We start from the raw sequence: 25,139 nt of genomic DNA, 5'->3' as shown, positions 1-25,139 counted from the left end.
TTCTCAGTACACAGGACTCTCGGGAGACATGGAAACCATGACTGGTCAGTGTGAGTGTTGCTGGAGACAGAGCTACATGTAGCTATTCAGATGTCTAAACAACCACCTCATTTAGGATCCTCTGCCTCCAGCTCTTGTCTGAACCAGCCCTGAAATTACATCTCCGGGGTGGACCCCTCATCTAGGCTGTGTAGGAGGCAAAAATTGTTTAGCTTCCAAGGCTGGCTAAGGTCTGGACTGGGTTTGCCTGAGGCTCCTGCCACGAGCTGGCACACAGCCGATGGTGTCAACCCCTGAAGGCCCAAGACTTCTGTGTCTTACTGTGATGGATGGAAAGAAGCTAATAAAATGAGGGCTGTTGAGATGGGAAAGAACACTGTCAAGCCCACATGGTAGATGGAGAGCATTGTAGAGAGAACATTTTATGTAGTGTCTGAATGTATCACCTGTCAATTAAAGCACCTATGGCCTGTGGCTTAGACAGGAAGTAGAAGGTGGGACGTTGGGAGGACAAAGAATTCTGGGAGAGGAGGAGGCAGGAGATTTGCCAGAAAGATGTAAGGAGCATGGTACCTGAGCACAGGTGACCAGCCACATGGCAGAATGTAGGTTATTACAAACGGGTTACCGTTAGTTATGATCTAGTCAGAGAAGAGCCTAGCTATATGGCCAAGATGTTTGTAAATATATTTTTAGTCTGAGTCTTATTTCTGGGAGCATGGGGCTGGGAGGAAGATCCAGGGCCTAACCCTCAACAAAGAACTCCTGAAGAGTTGTACCATGGCACACTCACCCCCCATGGCACACTCACACTCATCCCCCATGGCACACTCAACCCCATGGCACACTCGCCACCAAACAAACAAAGAGAAACTCCAGATCAAATAAGAAGTCAGGGCCCAGAGCCTGCAAGCAGGATGGAATTTGCTCTTTTCCGGCAATGACCTCTAAGGTACCTGACCATACCTCCCCACCGTGCCTTCTCTAGATCCCTCCTGACTGAGATCCCTCAATGTACATACACATTGCTCTATCTTTCAATGAGGTTCCAGTATTTTCTCCTCCCAGACTAATCTTTTCCCCCACATAGGTGTCTAGCTCACAGGTTTCCAAATCTCTCAAGGCTATCAAGTTGGGTGCAAGGCTTTCAAGTTCCCAAGGCTTTTTTGTTATTTCTAGTGGTGTTGGGAATGGGCCCTATTTGCTTGTGCAAGCTAGGCAAGCACTCTACCATTAACAATGACTTTAGCCTCATCGATAAATATTTTTTAAAAACAAGAGTTTGTTGCCCAGGCTTGCCTCACATTTGGTGGGTTCAAGTAATCCTCCAACCTTTCCAAACAGCTGAAACCACAACTGTGCGTTAACCAACTTCTCAGGTGTCTTGTAGACTTCTCCAATGACCCTTAGACCCTCCTCCCACTTGGGTAACCTGATACTAGTTACCTAACAATCGTAGTCCCCAAATCTCTGACATCACTCACTAAAAACTGTTACCAGCAGACACAGCCAAGGGGGCTTAGGTGTGGCCAGGGATGATGGCGAGGGCCATGAGTCTCGTGGAACAGCTACCAACTGGAAGGAGGTTGGGACTCTAAGCAGAACAAGAGATTGGCACTGGTGGTGTCCCTGACAGGAAAGCGGAAATTTTGGGGCTTTTAATTTCCCCTAAGTTCCCACAACATTTCATTGTTGCTCAGCACTTCCCCTCTTCCTTACAAAGTAAATTTCCGATTTCACTTCCTCCAAACTCATCTAGCCAGAAAGCTGCAACTCCTAGACCCCATTCTGCAGCTGACACCTCTTGGGTGAGACCTCCCCGCGAGATCACATCAATTGTGTCCATTGCTGTGTCCCTCTCCCACCAGCCTGAGTGGCGTCCCAGCACACTCCTCCTTCCTTACCGATATTCCTCTTCCCGGTGTCCTGTACTCCCTCGGCTTTCCCTATTCCCGCTGTCCTTCTCCAGAGTCGCTAAAAGACTAAAGAGTGTGAAGTGGGGATTCAAGAAGCGAGGAAGGGGCAGCGCCCAGGCTGCCGATACTTCTGGGAGTTCCTAGCCTGTGGAAACACTGTAGTTGGGGAGCGCAGCTGAACGTAATTGAGGTGTCCAGAAGCCCACGGGTGCTAGAAGGCGCTCAGCCTTGGCACACCTCGACGCGAGCCTCTGGCACCAGCAACTGCAACACTTCCGCGAGCTATCCCTCAAGGGACAGAGCAAAACAGGTGCGGTTGCCAAGGCACCGCAGCCACGAGCTCGCGATATTTAAAATCAGCCAATGGGAAGCAGGAGAGGACGTGGCACGCGAATGGGGCGGGGCCTGGAGAGCTCTTCCCTCGCCTCTCCGGCCAGCCCGGAGGCGGCGGCCACCGTGCCGGAACGCCAGGCTACGGCTTCTAAAGGGGCCGCTCGGCGAGGCTCGCGTGACCCTCAGCAGAGGGCGCTCTCGTGGTCGGTACGCGGTTCCTCGAGCCTGCGTCTGCGCGGTGCGGGCCGCGCCCCGCCCCCTGCCCCTCTGCCCTCCGCCGGCCGGCCGGCCCCTTCTCGGCCGCGCGCCCCAGTCCCGCTCAGCCGCCGCTTCGACCTGTAGCAGCCAGCTCTGTCTCCGGCAGCATGTTCAGCTGGGTGAGCAAGGATGCCCGCCGCAAAAAGGAGCCGGAGCTCTTCCAGACGGTTGCCGAGGGGCTGCGGCAGTTGTACGCGCAGAAGCTGCTGCCGCTGGAGGAGCACTATCGCTTCCACGAGTTCCACTCGCCCGCGCTGGAGGACGCCGACTTCGACAACAAGCCCATGGTGCTCCTGGTCGGCCAGTACAGCACCGGCAAGACCACCTTCATCCGCCACCTGATCGAGCAGGACTTCCCAGGGATGCGCATCGGGCCGGAGCCCACCACCGATTCCTTCATCGCGGTCATGCATGGCCCCACCGAGGGCGTGGTGCCCGGCAACGCACTCGTCGTGGACCCGCGGCGACCCTTCCGCAAGCTCAACGCCTTCGGCAACGCTTTCCTCAACAGGTACCCACCCCTTGTTCCCCAGCGCGAGGGCCACCAAAGGCCTCCGGAGCCATTGCCCCCAGCCAGCCTTTGTCTCCGATGGCCCCCGCAGGACCGAACCTAGGCGACCACTCCCAGGGACATTGGCCTTGCTGCGTCCCACTAACTAACCCACAGTAGTTAGGGAATGGGCATCGTCCACTCTTCTGATTTCTGTCATTCCCAGAACCTTCCAGGTTTTCAATTTAACTCTCAAACCCTCCCGCAGACCCCAGACCTATTTCCCACAGAGCTGGGGGCCACTCCCTTTCTTGTTCCTCATTCTGGAGGAACCCAACTCATTCTCATCAACCTCCCTCCTCCGCTGGGGTCTGATTTTTAAGTGTCATGGGAAAACCCGAGACTTAGATGTTCCTTTTGCTGGTGTGTCATTCTCTGCTTCACATCTCCAGGGACCAGTGGTTTTCTGTAGGAGGGGCAAGGAGGCTATGCTTTGGCCTGCTCCTTTGGGGGCAGCCCTCTTTGAAGGCAGGGAATGAAGGAGTCTCAACATCCCTTCTAAAAAGCAGCACTTAAGTGAATTCTAAGCCAGCCAGGAGTACATGAGACAACCCTGTCTCAAACAAAACAAAACTTAAGTCAGTGTTGCCTCAAGAGACTTCAGGGGGTGGTAACACAGTGACCCCTGAAATGACCAGACCCATATTCTACTATGGATTTGATAGACTTTTCTGTACCTCCTGGAGTCTCAGCTTTACCAGTTAAAGGGGTGAGGTGAGTTAGGTTCAACCCCTCAGGATGCTATGAATGAATCACAGTGGCCTGTCTGAGGAGCTTTAACACCCAGGATCACTTCTTTAAGGGCATTGGGGCATCCCAGACTCCTCCCCCAGGAGGTATGACTGGACTCACAGACCCTGCCCTCTTTGCTCCCTCTTTCAAGGAGTGACTCTACATGCCTTTCGATGTCTGCATTCAGCCTAGGGGAACAGCCTTGGAAAGAATCTGAATCCTGCTTTCCAGGTCTCCGCCCTATATGAGCACATTCCTCTGCAGACACTGTCCAGCCGTACAGGGCGGGCCAGCTTGTTCTAGAGCAAGCCTGCTCTCAGGCCTGCCTCCTTTCACAAAGCTGATCTTTAATGTCTTTTTATCCCTTCTAGGTAATTTCAGCTGGCCTTGTTTTATGATGGTGTTTGCTTGACCTGCCTGGGTTGAGTACAATGCTCTAGCCCACTGAGCTATGTGTCCCTGTACGTAGGCCTGCAGTTGGTGGGTCTTGTGAGAAGTTTGGTTGCTGGGCTAAGGAGTTCATTCATGCTCTAGGTCTCTGCTCCAGGAGTGACAGAAGACTTGATGTTCCAACTGCTGCTGTCCTCCTGTGTCTTCTGTCTTCACCTCATCATGAGGTCAGACCTCTTTTGAAACAAGGAACTTGGCATCTCCTCAGTTTTCGACCTGTGGAAGTGCAGAGCTTAAAGAGCTAGGAAAGTCCCTCACACACCATCCCAGTAGCCCCAGTTCAGTAACTCATGAAACCCAGGCCTGCTGGTGTCAAGGTTAAAGCTGTGCTCTGTACACTCACTGCTACTTCTGTCCTCCTAGAGGAACAACTCAGGAGCCCTGGCATGGGCTGTACATTTCCTTCTCTAAATGCTGTTGGAGTCCCAAGACCGGAGCTGTGTCAGGATGTGCCTCTGGCCAGGGAGGGCACAACAAAGGGGGCTTTTCTCTGGATGATACAGCTTTTTCTGGCACTCTTAAAGGGACCTATTGAGTCATGAACTTGATTTATTAGCACCCCCCCACCCCACCCAGGGCTGCTCAGAGATAGTGAGAGGAACAGATAGAGACAGGCGATCCCAAAAGGGGTTTGTGAACGCCCCTGTTTGCATAACTGGACCCACCCACTAGTCCCAAGGACTGAAGTCCCCATCCTTGTTGCTAGGGAGGCATCTTTACAGCCTTCTGCCTTTTGTGCTGTCCACTTAGTGGGCCTTGCAGAGTAATGGGTTCTCATGGCCTACAGATGCTCCTTTGTGGTACGTTATATCTATTACTTCTCAGAGCCTGCTCCACTTCCACTCTTTTTCCTGTCATACTCTCTCCATTGAGGATAGGAATTTCTTCCCAGGCAAGGGGAACGAAGGTCTGGCATTCAGTGGCTTACAGCACTGGAGTCGGCTACACTTGGATAGAATGCCTTTTACATTGGCCTATTGTCCCCAGCCTGTGGGGAGACATCATAATTTAGGGGTGTGGAGCCACAGGAAACACTCATTTACTTGCTCCTCACTGTTGGAATTCCAGTTTTGAGCCTTTATCTGGCATACCATGGGTTTGTATTTTCTTTGCCCCAGAGAGGTTTTTAAAGGACCCTTTCTCTGTCAACTGAAGAACCCTCACCCTTTACAACAGCTGATAGCTGCTCTGAGCTGTTCTGCAAACTTTAAGCTCAACATGGAACTGAGGTATGCAGCTTAGCCCTTTATTATGGTTTCCTCTTCCTAGGCTGGTTTTGACTTTAAAAGAAAGGTGCCTGTACTCCTTCCACACTGCTGACTACTCGTGGCCCATTGCCACTTGAAGCAGCTGGCCCCCACAGAGGGGAAATGACCATCCCAGGGCTGTGGGCAAGGCTCATGAGTTCAGAGTTCCAGCACCCTTGTAAACATTGTAAACACTGGGATTGTTTTCAAAGTCTAATCCCTGCTCGGGGTTGGAGTAGGGTAGCAAGAAGACGAGACCAAGGTGGATCCTGGTGGCCCATTGGCCAGTCAGCCTGGCTGAATCTGTGGGGGTTCTGTGTTAGGAAGGTAGGGAGTGGTAGAAGACTTGAGTTGTTCTGTAGCCTAGGTGCATCTCTATACAAACACAGGAAGCGGCCACGCTCTTACTGTGTGGGAGGTTAGCCAGGTGGTTGGTTTTTCTGTTTCTTGTTTTGTTACTATTTTGTTTTGTTCCATTTTTTGAGGGTCTCTTTACTTAACCCTTTAAATTCTGTTAAAGTTCTGGAACTCACTATGTAGACCAGCCTAACCTCAAATTTAAAGAGATTGCCTGTCCCTGCCTCCCTTGTGCTGGGATTAAAGGTGTGTGCCATCATGCTCAGCTTTGTTACTATGTTTTACATGTATTTTTTCTGTGTAAGCATAGTTGCTACAGCACTTAAGATCAGTGGATAGTGCAGGCCAGCATTCTTCCACAGTGTGGCTCTGAGGATGAACTGAGGTTATTGGTGTTCCTACCCACTGAGCCATCTCCTTGATTCTTTTGATTTGTATTGGTTTAAGTTTCTTTCTGAAACAAGGACTTCCTGTGTAGACCATGCTGGCTTGGAACTTACTTAGCATTTATCTTCCTGCCTCTGCTTCCTGGGCACTGGGACAGTGGTTGTGCACCACCATACCTGGGTCAAAGTTTTAAGGTGGAATTGCAAGTTCTCGGTGTCACAAGTGTCTTCCTTCAGAACTGAAGCACAGTCTAGGCTCATAGAGCTTTCACTAACAGGCCAGCATCTGGAAAGCTGAGCTCTTGAATTCTGGGGGAAAAGAGCGACAGAGAGGGAAGGACTGTGGCTCTAAAGTTGGACACTTCTGATAGTGGTTCCAGTTTGTTTGTCCAGAGGGAGGGGAGGGGGAAAAGCCCTCCCTTGATACCTGGGTTAGTGTCAGTCCCACCCTGATGTATCTCTGGCATTACTGTCCTACAGGTTCATGTGTGCACAGCTGCCTAACCCAGTACTGGACAGCATCAGCATCATTGACACTCCTGGGATCCTGTCTGGAGAGAAGCAGCGCATCAGCAGAGGTAACCAGGCTCAGCTGGAGAGCCACGCCCCATGCTGCCCTTTAGGCTTCTTCCAGCCCTAGGCTTTAAAACACTGTAGTATGTTCAGGTGGCAGACTTCTTACCTCATACCTCATCTACACAGTAGTGACCTGAGGGGCCACAGCTGCCTCGCTATGCTCAGGTGACAAGAACAACCCAGCCAAGATCACAGTCTAGCCATGCTGGATGGCCAGATGCTTTTTGAACCCATGAGGCTTAGACCTCAGGCTATGAAGCAAAGTGGCAGAAAGTTGCCTGATGGAGTCAGCATAGACTGTCCCCGGGACTCCTTGTCTCTGTTTGCCTTCCAGTGTCATGTAAGTTCCTAGTAAGTTCAGCCAGTGTGTACCAGCCAAGCAGCCTGCCCAGGTGCTGGTGGAAATTTGCTTACATTTGTTTAGCCCTTGCTGGTCAGAGCCTCCCAGGGGCTGTCTCCTAGTACAGGGGTTTTCCTGTTAGGCTTCAGTGCCTTGGCCAATCCAGTTGTTTCAACTCTGGTCAGCTCTTGACATTTTTTTTTTTTTTTAATTCTCTCATATATTACTTTCCAGCTGTAGTTTCCCCTCCTTCCTCTCCTCAAAGTTCCCTCCCCATCTCCCCTTTTCCCCAGATCTGCTCTTCTTTTGTGGGGGTTGGAGTTCAAGACAGGGTTTCTCTGTAGCCCTGTAACTCGCTCTGTAGATCAGACTGTCCTCAAACTCAGAGATCTGCCTACCTCTGCCTCTCAAGTGCTGGGATTGAAGTGTGCACCACCACAGCCAGCCTTTGCCATGCCTTTTTTTTTTTTTTTTTTTTTTTTTTTAAGTGAAGTAGAACTTTATTTCCTAAACATAAAAATAACACCTTTCAAAAGTACTTAGAAGAGGCTGGGAAGACTAGGGACTAAGGGTATAGCTCAGTTACTCACCTAGCATGCAGAAGCCCTGTGTTCAGTCCCCATGACAGCATGAACTGAATGTGGTAGCACATGCCTACAATTTCATCCCTTGAGCTGCAGTAGAGGTAAGAGGACAGTAACTAACGAAGGGTTCATTACACAGTAAGTCCAAGGCTGACCCAGGTTACATGAAACCCTTGTCTCAAAAACAAGACTGGACCCCCATCTCAAAGAGGGGCTCGAGCCTCAAGAAAACAGCCCCCCCCAGGATGTATTTCAGCACTGAGCTCAGAGACCAGGAACCTTCCCATGTGTCTGTCACATTGCTTTGAGAGGCTGGTTCAGGACGGGCCTGTCTTTGTTTCATCCCTGGCCCTTTAGTAGAGGGATGGGCACCAGCCATTAGGTTGGAATGCCTTCTAGGAGAAGATTGAGGGCTGGCCAGAAGTGGAGTTAGTCACTGCAAAGGAGCGAATTAAATAGTCTTATTGGAGACACAGCACAGTGGGAAAACACTGACCTAGAATACATAGGGCTCTGGGTTCAATCCCCAGTACTACCAGGGGGAGAGGGGGCAGTGAGCACACAGGTAAGCCAGGGTATAAAGGTCATCACACCTGGTGACCTAAGTTGGATCCTTAAAACCCATATCGTGGAAGATGTGAACCAATTCCCACACATTGTCCTCTGACCTACAAAGGCATGCTGTGGTGCTCATGCACACATTCGTAGATGTAATTTAGAAATCTGAAAGAAAGGGGAAAACTACAAGAGCTTGGTGTAGCTGCTTTAATCGCTGCAGTCCTGAGGTTGAGGCAGGAGGATTCTGTTCATTCTCAAACTCTACAAACACCCGTGGTTATAGTTTGTTGTTTTTCATTAACTTACTCTTTCCTTTGGCCCTTGCCCTGTGGTGTGGGATGTTAAAGCCAGCAGCCTGCACCAAGCCTATGTGTCTCTGCTGTGGCATTGCTAGGCATTGGCTCTCTCTTTTCTACAGTTGTGGGGACCCCCAGCCAGCATGGTGTTACATCAGACTACAGTGCAGTAAGCTGGCTATCTCTCATCAGCTTCAAAGCTGCTAGATCAGCTTTTGTTTTTGAGACAGGGTCTTATGTAGCCCAAGTTGACCTCCAACTCTACCTATCCGTCTCACCGTCCCGAATGCCTCATGCCTGCCACTGGTTAAGCCTTCAGGCTCACCTGCTCTTCATGAGTGACTTCTTTGGAAGTTCAGGGGTATAGGTTTTGGGATCTTTTGCAAAAAAGCAGGGGCCACATTTTTTCTTCCGGCTGTTCTAAATGTTTTTAAGAGATTTCGTACTGAGTAGGTGGCACAAGCCTGTAATCCCCGCTACTCGAGAGGATGGGAAATGTCACAGGCTTAAGACCTGCCTGGGTTACAGAGTGAGCTCATGGCACATCAGTGAGATCTTGTTCCCACATAAAAGTAAGAAGGTGTCGGGGAGATGATCGGTTGGTAAAGTTTGAGCCCATAAAGCAGGGGATGGTTGTACATGCCTCTAACCCAGATTGGATCCCTGGGGCTCACTGGCTGGCTAGTCTAGTTAAGTTAGTGAGTCCCAGCTGTAGTGAGAGAGACCCTGCTGTAAAACAACAACAACAAAAAAAAGGGTAGAAAACCAACAAAGAAGACAACTGATATTGACCCCTGGTCCCCACATATATAAAGACTCATTGACGTGTATATACACACAGAGAAGGAAGGAAGATTGAAAATAATAGCTCAGTGGTAGACTTTAACCAGAATGCATGAGGCCACAGGTTCAATTTCATCACAAAAGCTAAAAGAAAATCAAAAGCTTGGTAAGCATTGTACTTTTCTTTCTTTTTGTTTGTTTTGTTTTTCTAGACAAGATCTTACCATGTAGACCAGGCTGTCATCAAACTGAATCCCTCCTTTCTCTCCCAAGTGCTGGGATTAAAGCTGTGTGCCACCACACCTGGCATACATTACACTTTTTTTTTTTTTTTTTTTTTTTTTTGCTAGAATGACATTGCTCAGGGACCTTCAGGGCTGAAGTTAAGATGTTGGAGGGGAAAGGTTTGTGGTTCTTGTTGTCCTTGTAGGCTTATAAAAGGACCTAAAGTAACTTACCAAAGCCAGAGGAAAGCTAGAAAATCCAAGTCAATTTCTCTGAAATAAGAGAAGGGCAGGAGAAGCCCATTCCAGCCTGCACTGGGTGGAGGTATGCTGCCATTGTTTGAGGCCCACAGACTTATCTTTTGGCTGAACCAGACTCCAGCAGGCTAGCAATGTGGTGAGAACACAGCCTCAGATAAGCGACAATCACTCATCTTCAAAGACTTATCTTGCCAGAGCTGTGCTGCCTTCAGGCTCGGAGGAAGGGATGGGGTAGGAATGGTTGAAAGTTCTTGTGGCACCTGTGAGCTCCTGAAAAGGAGCAGCCAGTACGCAGCATGTCACAGCGTGGTTCCTCTGTTCTGCTGTCAGTGACCCGCCCTCAGTGTGCCCAGGCAAGAACAGCTTGGACTTTATACCCTGGGATCCCCGGCGGGCCACTGGGGTGTGTCCTTTCACATTGCTTTTCTGTCAGGAGAGACATGGCAGGATCTAAACTTTCTTGCTGTCTGTGGGAAAACCACCTAAGTGACACTTTATGAATGGGATTTTTCTCTTTTTCCTGTGCTGGCCATGGAACCCAGGGCCTCTAGCATGCTAGGTCAGTGCTCTTACCATTGAGTCACACCTCCCAGCAGCATTTTAACTGGGGCTATAGAGGATGACAGTATATTTAGACTGGACATGCTTAAGGAGCCCGCAGGTGACATGACACACTAGGCCTGTGGCTTGCTGTGCCTTCCAGGTGGCAAAGTGGTCTCTGCAACCAGGTTATTCTATATTTGCAGAAGGCTCCCTCTGATTGAAGGTGGGTTTTGCAGTGAAATACCAAGATCAACCAGTTTTTCTAAACCATTTTGCCTCCATAGTCCTGTAGTCCCCATTTAAATATTTCCCAGTTAGGAACTGGGGTGAACGTTCTATGGTGGTGAGTAAGATGGTCATGTGGCCCAGTTAGAGGTGTGGACTCTGAGGTAGTTTGCAAGCTTGTGGATGAGGGCGGACTCCTCAGACCCTACCTACCAGTCCTTCCTTGTGCACAGAGGGAACCAGAACGGGAGTGTGTGAGTGTATTCCCGAGTGGGAAGCAGGGTTTTCCTCTCAAGAAGGTGGACCTGAGGAACACGGGTCTACACAGATGACAGCCTTGCTGCCGTTTGTAGTTGGTCTTTGGGAAATACAACATCCTTGCAGAGGTCGCTGGACTTGAGTATTGCCAGTTCTCTGGTTCATTCCCAGTCTGTTGGCTTTCCCACCCCCTCCCAACTTTATCCCTCACCCTCCTCCCCCGTCATGGTTCCTCATGTGCAGAAAATTCAATCTAGACAGATAGTGGGACTAGCATAGATCACAGTGGTCAACTTGCCCTGACTTTGCTAAGGACCCCTGATAATTGTGTCCCTTTGGGGTCCCAGGCTCAGCTTGCCTGACCTGTTAATCTGCTGCTGCTTGAGAGATAACATTCTCTTGTGTCAGCAGGAACCGTAGCCTTTGGGAACACCATTTATTCCTGAGTGCCACCATGTGACTGATTAGGGACTCAAAGGGCATCCAGGGCTGTGTGAAGCTGGTGCCCTTGTCTTCTAGGGTCATTACCACTACATAGCCACACATGCCTAGGATTGGGGTCTTCTTGTGTGAGTCCTCTGTGGGCAGTGGCAGTGAGCATGCCAGTGCCCTCGTCACCATTGTCACTATATGGCTGGGCGGAGGTGCGACTTTTGTGCCTTGCTTGACCCCAAGAAAATTGTATCAGCAAAGGGAGTGTGGCTTCAGCTTGGGTTAACCAGTAGCATCCTGTCTGGCCTGGTGCCTGTCTTCTTGCTAACATTGCCTTCTCCGTGTGCCCCAGTGTTTTTTTTCTGATGGGGACCTCCATCTGAGGAGATAAGCTCAGGGAACTAAGACCTGGAGGGGGCTCTCTGCACAGTGCAGTGTAGTCCAGAGAAACCATGTCAGTATGGACTCTGAGCTGGGGTCAGACCCTGGTGAGGCTATTGCTAAGCTGGGCTTCTTGGAAACACAGGCCACCATGGGCTGACCGTAGTCCAGAAAAGGAGTAGGGCTTTGATAGATATCCTGTTTCTTCTGTCTTCCCTTTGTGCCCTACTCCTAGCCACAAACCAACTCATGCTCTCCGTGGAAAGCAGAGCTTGGGGCCAGTCTGCTTAGCTTCTTGGGTTTTCACTTGCCTTCCTACCCAATGTCATGGTTCCCAGACTCCACCTAAGCTATTCTGTTCCTAGAGGTTGGATAGGACTCATTGCCCAGACTCCCATTCATGCATTCTGGAGTCCAGGATCAGAAGTAAGGCTACACCATGGGTAGCTTTTCTGCCCTGTTGACCATCCCCTGATATGCTTGGCACAGACATACTCCAACCCAATCTCAGGATGTTTTGTAGACCAGAGAATGATCTCAGGGGTTGCTCAGAATCCTGGAGCCAGGCTTAGTACTATATCCTGGCTTCTGTGTCTACCACATAGGACAACACAGGTTCAGCTTCTAAGTCAATACTGTAGAGCCAAGAGTCCAGAACACATGGTCCTCTTAAAGTTGTTGATAACTGTGATAGGGGCTTCTGTATGCTGGGCTCTTACCTAATGCTTGGCACACAATTAAGTGTGCAAAATGAATATCTGCCAGTTAATGATGATGAGACCAAAAACTCCAAAGTTTCCCAAACTTCACTGTTTTCTAAGTAATGTCTCAGAGGAACCTTAGGCAATACTGCCTCAGCTGGGCTTCTCCTTAGACTCCTCAATCCCCTGAGGGCTGACTGGGCCCAAAGCCTTCAACCCCCATCCTACCATCTCTCCCCCTCTCCAGGCAAGCATGCTGCTTTGGCCTAGCTTTCTGCTGTGGGTGTGCCGACTCTGCCTGTGGAGGCGTCGTACCAGGCTGTGCTGGCCTTGGCACCTGTTCCTCAGGCTGCTAGTCAACGGTAGACTAGGGAGCAGCTGGCCCTAGTGCCTGCAAATGTTGGGTTTATATTTGGGGTATGCAACATTCTTCACGCCCTAGAAGCTGCCCTTGCCTACACAAGATATGAGCTTCCATCAGATATGAGCTTCTCAGGCCCAGTGCAAGTGCCTCAAACAAATAGGAGCAAACATTTACAAAGTGCTGGTTGTCTGCCAGGCATGCACTGCACCCAACCCTCCCAGCAGCCTGGAAGTGGGAACTTGCTTTCTCCGTGTTACAGAGAAAGGTGTGGGGATTCAGAGAGGGTAAGTGACCTGCTGGAGTGGCCCAGTTGTCTCATGAGGGTAGGGAGTTGAAGGTTGAAATGTGGGCCCAACCAGAGGACAGAAATGTGTTTGTCCTTCTTCTGGACCCTGTACTGTCACACACTCTGTTTTATTATTGGTCTCTTATATTGTACCCATTTAAGGCCAGGTCACATGTTGGATGAGTCCTTTTTTGTAATAGCCGTATCTATATCCCCCTGCTACTGAGATAAAGAGCGTCCCTTGAACTGGAAAAGCTCCCTGTGGAGTACCCTCTCTCCCTGTCCCAGGAACTCATTTGTCTTTGAAGCTTAAGCTTGCCTTTTCCAAATTGTCTGTAAATGGAGTCAGACAGTATAGATCCTTTGGTACTGTTCATTTTCTTTGATAGCACCTGACCTTTTTGAGATTCATCCATATGTATACGGTCAGGGGTTTGTGCCTTTCAGAAATGATTGTTTCTGGGGATGGAGTCAAATCCTAGATCTTCATGTTCTTCAGAGAAACTGACTGGTAGGCCACATCACAGTGCTTAGACTGTTCTCTGTGGAGAGGGTGGCTTCCCTCTGTATCTGTGCTGTCATTCTAGAAGGACATCTGGCCTGTCCACGGTTGGTCCGACGAAGTCTTGAATGAAGTTACTAGGGACATCTGTGTACTAGACTTGCCGTGGATGTAGCTTTTGTTTCCCTAGGGCAAATGCCTAGGGGTGGAGGCCCCTTGCTTAGCCTCTGTGCTATTTGGAGTGGAGTGTTCTCTGTCCCAAGTCTGGGCTCCTGTCTCCAGGGCCAGTGCCATTGGAAACTGTGATGTAGCTCTTTGGTGAGAAATAACGAGGCCCGTGCAGTTTGAATGACAGGAAACAAGAGTGTGTGGGAAACAAGCACTCTATTGTTTTATGTCCTAGAAAATTTGGAATGTATGAAGCAACTTTCCCTGGCTGATGAAGTTACCTGTGTCGTTCAGAGTGCTGCTGTAGGGTGGGGTGCTTCATCTCAGCCCAGGCTCCCACCTCTGACCCCCTCTTGTCAGCTTCCTGACAACTAACTTGTAGATGGGCCAGCAGCACCTGGTTTGATTTGGGCTCCTTTCCTTTCACACAGTAGTGGGCCTGTGGGAGGCTTGCTAGGAACAGCTCCTGTGCCACCTTCAGTTCCTGTCAGCCCCTCAGCAGCCACACCACTCTGCTGTTCCTGGTTCAGTTAAAAGATGATGTTGTATGTATGTGTTGGCTGTATGCATGTTTGTGTAACACACCTGGTGTCCTTGGAGGCCAGAAGGCGGCTTTGGATATATTGGAACTGGAGTTGTGGCGTGCCTTGTGAGTGCTGCGAATTGAACCTGGATCTTTAGGGAGAGTAGCCAGTTCTCTCAACTGCTGAGCCATCTCTCCAGCCCTGATTTTTAAATTTTTTTGTAAAAGAATCATTTCTGGATGGCATCAAACTTGCTGCGGGCTGAGTGGTAGAATTGTAGAGTGTGCACCACCAGGCCTGTCTTAACGTTTGTGTTTTTAAAGACAATATCAGCCGTATGTGGTGCCACAGGCCTTTAATTCTAGCACTCATAAGACAGAGACTGGAGATCTCTGTGTTCGAGGCCAGCCTGATCTACAGAGTGAATTCCAGGACAGCTACATAGTGAGATACCCTGTCTTAAAAACACAAACAGAACATTATTTATCCTAGGCTGGCCCTAATGACTTATTTCCCCAAGGATTCCCTTGGATGCCTGATTCTTTTACCTCTGTCTTCCAAATGCTGGGATTAGAAATACATAGTATCACACCTGAATTTCCTTTTTTTTTTTTTTTAATTGTGGGAAAATGTATCTAATACATAAGCTGTACCATTTTCAGAGCAGTTGAGTGAGGTTTGGTGCCTCTGCAGTACTGTGAAAAAGTTCCATTTTCCCAAAACCTTTTCAGTAAATACTGAAACCTTGCCATCTACCCTGGCACTGGCTCTACTGTCCTCTCTGCATGTGACCCTTCCTTGACTTACTCATAGGTGGATTCTTGGTTGCTGGGGCTTGTCCTCATAGACTGGTTTCTTTCACTTACTCACACGGCTGCTTGTTCCTTATCTGAGATGTCTTTGGTTGCCACTGAAGGCTCTCCCCTCACAGGTTGGCTTCTCTGTCTAGCCCATCCTCTCAAGCTATGTGCTCTGTATCCTTGGTGGAGACTGGTGTCAGCTCTCTCTAACCAGACAGTGCTGCAGTGTGCTCGTTAGACACTCTTTCCCGCTTAGTGGGCACACAGCTCCCTTTATACTGTTGTGTGGGTGGTACTGACACACTACCTGGTGTGTCAAAAGAGTCTGAGGCCCATTGCTTTGCTGGCCCTGTCACCTGCTTGAACTCCTTGCCAGAGAGTGTGCTGTGAGACTGCTTTTGGCATTGCATAACTCTTAGCTCCACATTCATTGCCACTTTTTGCTGTCCAGGGCTCCTGGAAACCAGTGTCTTCTCTCTAAAGCCACATGAGACACCTCTGAGGGTAATAAGGGACAGTGGATTCAAGATGGGCTTGCAAGTGGCCTGAAGGTTATAGAGTCACATGTCTGTGACATGACTGTAGTCCGTGATCCATGGCTGTAATCAATGATGTGTTTGGTCACCCAGAGTGTCTCCCTTCCACCAAAGTGTGTTTCCCACCAGAGAGAACAGGATTGGAGCCATAGTGGGTTGGGCTGGGGAGATGATCTCAGAAAATCGAGCATAGTAGCTCTTGTCTGTAATCCCAGCCCCTCAGGAGGCGAGACAAGAAAATTGCCACCATTTAAGGCCTGCTTGGTATATGTAGTAATAGCCTGTCTTAAACTCCAAAAATAATTAACCAGGAAGGTCCCTTAACCTGGAAAGGAAAAAGGACTTAATGGAGCTGGATATGGTGGCTCCTGCCTTTAATTCCTGTATTTGAGAGGCAAAGGCAGGTGAATCTCTGAATTTGATGCCAGCCTGGTCTCATAGTGAGTTCCAGTCTAGCCTGGACTACATAGTGAGACCCTATCCCCCAGAAAAAAGAAAACCAAAACCAACTAAGTTGAGGTGCTATCTGAGAACTAGGCTTGTGGGAGGGGAGCTGGGAAAGGGCCTCCTCCCATTTCTCTCATTTCAGCATTCCCTTCCCCCACTAGGGGGAAGGGAAAGGGATTGGGGGCCATAGTGGGTAGGGCTTGGGAAGGTGACCTCAGCTTCCCTGCTGCAGGCCTGGCTGCCTAGCCAAAGCCAACAGGACCAGTGGTGCTTGGCCCAGGGTTCCTCTGTTCCCAGGAACTAGAATTTGGCCTCGCTGCTGCCCCAGCTGTGTGAAGCAGCTTCAGCTTTGGACGAGGCCAAGTGGGTTGACTGGGAAGGAGCAGAGGCCTCTCTTTGTTGAGCAGGAGTATCATAGTTGCTGAGCCAGCACTTCTTTAGCACTGCTATGTTCCTAGAACTCACGTACAAGGCTTCAGGGCTCCAGGACTCAGCTGGGGTACAGGTCAGAGCCCTGGACAACAGCTACATCTCCTGGCCTCTGCTTCCCCACTGTTCTGCTGTTCTAGACCTTCCTTTCTGGTTTTCTGCTGACAGATCACTCCTCGGGTGTGCACTCCCTGCTCTCAGAGCCAGCTGCAGGGAGCAAGGAGGGCCTTGTACTTTGGAACTGGCTGTCTGTGCTGGCTGCTGAAATGCGGCGACCTGTACACTGAAACCTGAAGCTCTGACACTCAACCAGCTGCACACAGGAGAGGCCCTTCTCTGCCCAGACAGCAGCTCAGTGTGCCTCTATCTTTGAGGTAGTTCCTATCGGCTGACCAGTCTGCCCTAAGTTCCTGTGTGCCAGGCATATAGAGGCCAGAAAGAAAACTTTGTAGAGAAGAGGTCTCACCACCTTCACATGGGTGCCAAAGATAAAACTCACTGTCAGGCTCGTATGGCAAGCACCCATGTCTGCTGAGCCATCTCATTGGGATGGCTTTGTTTTTCTTACTTGTTTTCTAGTGTTGCCTGGGGCTGAACCCAGAGCTATGTTTCTGCTTGGCCTGTCTAGCCTAGCACCTCCCGAAGTGCCACTACACCAGAGCCCAAGGGGCTTTATACGTGGGATCAGGGAGCATTCAGTGGGCCAGGCCTGGGTCCTGCGCTGCCTCCCTAGCTGTACAACGCAGTGTCAGCAGGCCTTGATGAATGGGGTAGTGGGGAACCATGTGCCAGCATCTATAGTCCTGGATACTGTCCTTTCCTTGGAACTTTCCCCTGCAGTCTTTCGGTCTTTTACATCTAAAAAGATTGTATGTCAGACCTCCTGAGGTTGGGTTTGGTGGAATAGTTTTTTCCAGACAGTGCTAGAGCAGTCTGTAAGGCAAGAACCTGGCTAGACCAACCTGTCCCAGACTGTCTTCTCTCTGAGTTGCTTTCCTGGCTCATCTTTTGGGGTCTTGGCAACTTTCTGGGAAGTACTAAGAGGTTCTCAGAGGGCTGGCCTACATTTGGCGTGACCCAGAACCTGTGCACATTAGGCGAGTGACAGAAAACTAAATCCAGGGCGAAGAAGTGTCCACACTCTACTGCGGAGGCCGGGCTGTTCTGAGGCTCTGCACCGCTGTTTCCAGTCTTCCCAGCTTTGCTTGTGCTCCTGACAGACAGGCAGGGTTCTCACATTTGGGAGCAGTGGGAGGGCAGTGGGGGAAGCACAGGTGTCGGACAGGGTGCAAGCAGTGCTCCATCCAGAATCTCTGAGCTACGTTTATATGGAAAGTGACCAGCTCTGCCATATCGGCCATGCACCTTCTGAATCCCAGGCTGTGACTCCCTCCAATACCTACCATCCCAGTCCTCAGGGAGAAAACTACAAGGCTCATACATCCTTAAATTTTATTTACAGAGCTGGAGAGATGGCTCAGAGGTTAAGAGCACTGACTGCTCTTTCAGAGGTCCTGAGTTCAAATCCCAGCAACCACACGGTGGCTCACAACCATCTGTAATGAGATCTGATGCCCTCTTCTGATGTGTCCAAAGACAGCTACAGTGTACTTAATGTAATAAATAAATCCTTAGATTTTATTTACTTGTGTGTGCAGGAGCACATGCCACAGTGCGGTTGTGGAGGCAAGAGTTGTACACAGCAAGTGCTTTTACACACTGAACCGCTTGCTGGCCCCAAATCATACTTTTTTGAGGGGTGAAGGTGTTTTGTTTGAAACAATTGCATATCACGTAGCCTAGCCTAGCCTTAAATTTGCTCTGTAACCAAGAGTGACCTTCATTTTCTGCCTCCGCTTTCCAAGATTGCCCATATGTGCCAGCTACTATGCTGATAGTACTGTTATTAAGGGAAATTCAGTTATGTCTCTGTCAGATGTCATAAATGACAAAGGTCACTTTAATTGGGATGGGAAACAGCATAGAGTAAGGTTTAGGACTAGAGTCAGCAACTTGGCTTTAGAGAAGCATTTGAGACCTACAAAAAAGGGAAGTGAACTGTGGGATGTTTGAGAGCTTGTTAGAGAACAAAGGTCAGCAAACCTTTCTCTTGAATTGGTATTGTCAGCTATGTAGAACTTTTGGTTTCTGCTGCAACAAGCGAACTCAAATATGACAGACAAAAGTTGGCTTAGACAAGCAAATGAGTGCTTTCGTTTCAATAAAACTTTATTCATACAAGCAAATGATAGGCCAATTTTGGTCAGGACCAAATTGCCAGCCCCTATTGTAGGGAATGAGCAACTATATAAGGACCTAGCATTTAGACACTTGATGGATGTGCTGCTTATTGTCACTGCTGTTCAAGGCACGTGGCTGGCAAGTTTCACTGTGTTTGTGTTACTGTGCTGAGCTGGCTTGCTTTAGCTGAGCATCTGTGCATGTCACATGGGTAAAAATACCTCTAGAGGCAAGAAAGACCAGTGAGTCTGCCTTTGGGCTATAGTAGTGTTCCGAGGAATTTACAAAATAACCTCCCTCCTAGAACCACATAGGTGCTCAGAAGCACTGGCGCCGCCTGGGCCTTGGAGCCATGTTCAGTCCTCTCCTGCTCATCCCTCAGGTTATGACTTTGCGGCTGTCCTTGAGTGGTTCGCAGAGCGTGTGGACCGCATCATCCTGCTCTTTGACGCCCACAAGCTGGACATCTCAGATGAATTTTCAGAAGTCATCAAGGCCCTCAAAAATCATGAGGACAAGATCCGTGTGGTGCTGAACAAAGCTGACCAAATTGAGACGCAGCAGCTGATGCGAGTGTATGGTGCTCTCATGTGGTCCCTGGGGAAGATCATCAACACCCCTGAGGTAGTCCGTGTCTACATTGGCTCCTTCTGGTCCCACCCACTGCTCATCCCTGACAACCGGAAGCTCTTTGAGGCAGAGGAGCAGGACCTCTTCAAAGACATCCAGTCTCTACCGAGAAATGCTGCCCTTAGGAAGCTCAATGACCTAATCAAGCGGGCCAGGCTGGCCAAGGTAGGCCCACGGGCTCTGGGACTGGCATTTGGGGCCCATTTTACCAAATAAGTATCACTTTACCTGTGTGTGGAAACCGGTGTCCTGCATACGCACTGTGCATCCCGTGACTCACTAAGGTCCTTTACCTGGGTCATCTTAGCCTGTTCTTTCTGAGGCTTATGCCCCACGTAGATCAGAGAATGCAAACAACATGCAATTGCCTTAGAAATACCAAACAAGAAGTTACTACAGAAGAAAGGAGGCCACTAGGAAATAGAATGTGCTGGCCTGCTGGGCTTCAACAAACCCCTGGGGTGTGTTGCAGACTAGTGTTCTCAGCTTGGCAGGGAGCAGTGTGGACTCTGGGGTAGGGAGTGACACATACAGCCCCCATTCAAGCCTTTATGGAAGAAGAATGCACATACAAAGTAGAAGCATTGGTTTTTTTGGCATTGCTCAGTAGCCACAGGGTTCTGCCTGAGTGGAGGTCTGGGGAGCCATTCTAGGACCTGCTGTGTAAACTGGGAGAGGAAGTAGCTAGGGAAAAGATAATACCTATCTGTGACCCAGAAGGTGCTGGATACTATAATCCAGATCCCTGGAGGCTGCTGTCTGCGACGGCCATATCAATACCCTTTCCCATTTGTGGGAATGCAGGCTATGCTCAGGCTCTATACCAGCTTCTGAGGGGCTTGAAGCTTAGTGGCAGGGAAGCCTGAATGAGGGCTCAGAGTGTCCAGAGCTAGGAAATGGAGGTCAGTGCCACCAGTGGACTTAGGATAAGAGACTGTCTGCATTGTGGGTTGCCCAGATAAGTTACTGGGAGGGACTGTTCCGATAATGGCTCAAATGAACCCTTTGAACATGAAGAAGCTCTGACGTGGATGGGTGGGTGAATGGTACAGTAGTAAGCCAGTCCAGACAGGATTTCCACTGACCTTCAGGTGCTTGGACATAGTTCGATTTCCTCAAAATATGGATGGACTCTCTAAGCAGATGCCGTGATGAACCCATCATCAGACCACTCTGGAGGCTGAGGCAGGAGGATCCCTTGAACAGTTTGAGAATAGCCTGAACAACATAGCAAGACACTGTCTTAAAACACAAATGTAGGTTCTTGCCTTGCCTACTTTTTTTTTCTCTTGAAAGGGGTTGACTTTCAGCCACTGTCTCCAGGAAGACATCTCAAAGTGTGGGATGTTTACAACTGAAGTCACAGAGAAGGAGAGATAGGCATCAAGTGCCTATGGCTGTTGACACAATCCTCTCAAGACCAGAGAAGGTGCTTCCCAGCCACCACTGTTTGCGGTGCTGAGGCTGGTGTCTGTATAGTAGATACCAGGTTCCTACTTTCTGCCAGTTATAGAGTATTTGGAGGTTCCTTGTCAGAGAACCAAGGCTGATGCTTTGTCCTTTTCTACTCCCAAGTCTCAGCCATTGTCGCTCTCAAGTACCCTGCTGGCCAGGTGGCAGCTTTTGGCATTTCCCATTTTTTTTTTACAGGATCCAGGGCTGCAGTTTATCTCCAAATGTCTAGACATGTATGGCCACCTCATAAGCTGAGCAGTTCTGAAAAAGGAACTCATGAGAATACCCACGAGACTGGTTCAGGGTCCTAAGGGAACTGTCAGGTAGCACTCAACTCTCTAGGTCATAGAGTTCTCATGCCTGGAACCCCTGTGGTCCCCAGCTCTGCTCCACACTGCTCTTAGCCCTCTGCTTGCTTTTTCACGAGGGAGAGTGACTCCTTGGCTTGTACAGGCAGAGGTGTGACTGGGTTTGTATGACCTGCTTACCATAGATTTCTTAGAAGAACCTAGATTCCAGCCCTAGGATTGGGAAGGGCTGCTCCCTGGGCTGAGCAGGGAGCAGTGAATGTGTTGGGGGAGCTAAGGAAAGCTTTTATGGAATTTTCCGGTCTTGAGTCGTCCTGGCCTGTTTTGATGACACATGGCATATCACTCAAGTGGGATTCAACTTGGAACTCCCCTGAGTACTGTACAGAGGCTCATTCACAGCTTTCTATGGCTCCGCTTATTGGGAGGGGGCAGCTCTGAGAGAACATAGGCAGAACTGATGCGTAGTCCAATTTCTGCAGTCCCCATGATAGTTCCTTGGCAAACCTCTGCCTTCAAGCCTTCCTCTGGCCACAATAGATGTGGATATGTGGGAAGGGAGTGCCTCTAGCCACCCTTCTTAGGACAGATGATAGTTTGTTGTCTCTAGAGTGTCACCATGACTTGTACAAGAATGGGTTGGAGAGATGGCTCAGCAGTTAGCAGCGCTCAGGCTCAAGTCCCATCACCCATAACTGTCTGTAACTTTATCTCCAGCAGATCCAGAACCCTCACACAGGAATACATGCAGTCAAAACAGTAACGCACAGAAAATATAAATAGTTTTTGCCAGGCCAGTGATGGTACGCACCTTTAATCCCAACACTTGGAAGGCAGAGGCAGGAGGATCTCTGAGTTAGAGGCCACTGTGGTCTAGAGTGAGTTCCAGGACAGCCAGGGCTACACAGAGAAACTGTCTTGAAAAATAAACACAAGAAAGAATACCTTATCATCTGTCCTGTGTTAGAGACACCTTTTCTCTCCTCCATTTCCATGGCAGCAAGCTGTCAACCCTCAGCAGAATCGTGTGTTACTCTTAGGCCATTGAGCTTCTGTAATGGTGGTGTAAACTTCCAGCTTGACTTTGACTTTCTGCTTCCCTCTGCCCAAGCACTAAACTTGAGGCACTAGCAGCCTTGAAGACCCTGAGGGCAGCATGCTAAGCAAATCCCTGATGCCCACTGCTTCCTCCCTCAGGTCCATGCCTATATCATCAGCTCCCTCAAGAAGGAAATGCCCAATGTCTTCGGGAAAGAGAGCAAGAAGAAAGAGCTGGTGAACAACCTGGGAGAGATCTACCAGAAGATCGAGCGGGAGCACCAGATCTCCTCTGGCGACTTCCCAAGCCTTCGAAAGATGCAGGTACAGTCACCAGGCCAGCTCGCCCACTGCTGGGTACTGGTTCTGGAGGGAATCCCAGCTCTATAGGGCAGGGCGTCCACAAAAGGAAGCAGCTGAGTTAGTCATCAGTTCCCTGCCCGAATCAGAGTTGACCTAGGTCGAGGCACTGACACAAAAAAGGGGAATGTGGTGACTCAGCTTCAGGGTGGGGCATGGCTGTCGGTGAATCTTCATAGCAACCCAGCAAGGATGGGCTCTGTCCACTTGGATAGTGTAGCTCAGTCTGGAGTCTGGGAGACTGCCCCATCTAGGCCTCTCCTTCTTTCTTCTCCACTCAGGAACTCCTGCAGACACAGGACTTCAGCAAGTTCCAGGCCTTGAAGCCCAAGCTGCTGGATACAGTGGATGATATGCTGGCCAATGACATAGCTCGGCTGATGGTGATGGTGCGCCAGGAGGAGTCCCTGATGCCCTCACAGGCTGTGAAGGGTGGTGCTTTTGATGGCACCATGAATGGGCCCTTTGGGCATGGCTACGGTGAGGGGGCTGGTGAGGGCATTGATGATGTTGAATGGGTAGTTGGCAAGGACAAGCCCACCTATGATGAGATCTTCTACACACTGTCTCCTGTCAATGGCAAGATCACAGGCGCTAATGCCAAGAAGGAGATGGTGAAGTCCAAGCTGCCCAACACGGTGCTGGGGAAAATCTGGAAGCTGGCTGATGTGGACAAGGATGGCCTGCTGGATGACGAGGAGTTTGCCCTGGCCAACCACCTTATCAAGGTCAAACTAGAGGGCCACGAGCTGCCTGCTGACCTTCCTCCGCATCTCATCCCACCCTCCAAACGGAGGCATGAGTGACTTCCATGCCTGAGATACCCCACAACCCCCAGGGCTGCTGGCACTTCCTACTCGCCAGCTCCTTGTCTGCCTAGGTGGGCTGGGGCCTGGAGGGGCAGAGATTGGGGAAGGGAAGGGGTCACCATTTTTCAAGGTCCATAAAGACTGAGCGGTGTTTCCTTAGCTCTTGAACAGGAAAACCACCATCTTTCTTTTAAAGCTGTTCTGGGGTTCAGAGGGGAGACATGGGTGATGCTTGGATGTGAACAGTGGAATTTTGTGCACAAGAACCATGATATTTTTAATATATAATGTTAGAGGCAGCCTTCTTTCTTGCCTCTTCTGTCTGACAGCCCCACACTCGGCCTCTCCATCTCAGCTAGGCAGCGACAGTGACTCTGGGAACCACCTCTTCAACCCACCCTGGCACCCCCATGCCCACTGCCCCAGGGCTGTGTAAGGAGGAGGCCCCCAGCCCCTTTGGTTTGTTTTCACTGGGGCCTCCTTATGGGGCAGTGGGTTGTTTCCTCCTAGCTGTGTGCTGTGCTTGGGTAAGCTCCAGTCCTCTGCTGTGCTCTGGGGTGCACACCTTCTCTTTGTCCACATCCCCTGACACCCCAGGCAGCACAGCAGCCACAGGTGGAAGACCCAACCACTGTTAATATTGTGAAGGCTGGAGGAAGGGGACGCTGTCTTCTAGGAAAATGCATAAGCTAGATAGTGTTCTGTAAAGTGACACTTTATACTTGACCAAGATTTTCAGTAACTTTTATATCACTTGCTCAAAGCTGTGATTTTTGTCTCCCTTTTCCTATACTCCAGCCTTGGAGCAGCTCCACCCCAGAGCCAGCATAGAGCAGACCTTCTTGGGCTTGAATTTGCTTTCTGGCTGAGGGAGGTCATCCCAGTTTCTGCTCGGAGGGGTCCAAAATGTACCCTCTTAAAGTCAGTCTTTATGGCAGCTTCTTGGAGCCCCTTGAGGCAGGCAGTGGACCCTGTGACCTGGGGGTGGTCTGGGGCTGGTAAGAGGAAGCCTGTGGCTCTGGCCTGGGTGTAGTGTCCATGTGGCAGGAACGGGGGGGGGGAAAACCCAGCCCCTTCCCTCACCCTGTCATTTCCTTCCTCTCCTCCTGCTCTGCTGAGCCAAGGAGGTCTGGGTGTCCTGAGAGCCCCAGACTGAGCAGAAGCCAGAGCTAGCAGATGACCACTTTGGCCACCCCACACACCCTGTGGCCAATGGTTGGCTGTCAGGGTGGGCTTTATACTGAGGTGGGTAGGGAACTGCCTGCCATCCCCCAGCACTGTTCTGGGCCCTGTGAGGGTGAGCTCCAGCCTGGTCTGTTACCTCCCTGCCTCAGCCCTCCACTCCTACCCTTGGCTGAGGGTGAGTGAGATCTCTTCCTCACAGGTTCACAGGTTTAAAAGTTCAGCAAGCTCTGTCCTCACCTGTGGGAGAGTGGTCGAGTGAAGACTGGTTGTTTCTTGCATTAAAGAAAGTTTACTTGTACCAAAGCTTCTCATGCTCCCTTGTCTTTTCCTGGCCAAGGAGTCACCCCTGGAGCCTTTGCAAGGGGTACCTCAAGTAGTCCATAACCACCCACATCCTATGCATTGTTAAAGTTGGCAAGACTATCTGGAAGCTGAGCTTGATGGTGCACACCCATAGTCCTAGCACTTGGAATGTGGAGGGAGGACCGATAGATCAGCTTGAGCTAGCTACACGAGAGCCTGGTTCAAAAAAATCACAACTCCAATAGAGATTAATAACAGAGTTGTGCTAGGCCCGCTTCCACCATCTGCACGTTATCACCTCCCTCAAGACCGCCTGCCACTGCCACAGACAGGATGGGCTCCCATCACTAGTGTGCTCAGGAC

At 50.0% G+C, this 25,139-nt stretch overlaps 1 protein-coding gene across 1 annotated transcript; it reads left to right on the top strand.

Annotated features, from left to right (window-relative positions):
* The first annotated feature begins 2,378 nt into the window (after window positions 1-2,378).
* EHD1 (EH domain containing 1) lies at window positions 2,379-24,768 on the top strand. The gene is made up of 5 exons (XM_080913502.1): window positions 2,379-3,018; window positions 6,710-6,807; window positions 19,071-19,483; window positions 22,279-22,443; window positions 22,761-24,768. The coding sequence occupies exons 1-5, from the start codon at window positions 2,615-2,617 to the stop codon at window positions 23,283-23,285; spliced, it is 1,605 nt and encodes a 534-aa protein (XP_080769628.1). The 5' UTR covers window positions 2,379-2,614; the 3' UTR covers window positions 23,286-24,768.
* The last annotated feature ends 371 nt before the right edge of the window (window positions 24,769-25,139 follow it).

The sequence above is a fragment of the Micromys minutus genome, assembly GCF_963924665.1.
Source record: "Micromys minutus genome assembly, chromosome: 2".
NCBI lineage: Eukaryota > Metazoa > Chordata > Mammalia > Rodentia > Muridae > Micromys > Micromys minutus.
The sequence above is the reverse complement of the archived record's forward strand: the minus strand, read 5'-3'. Positions and strand labels throughout refer to the sequence as shown.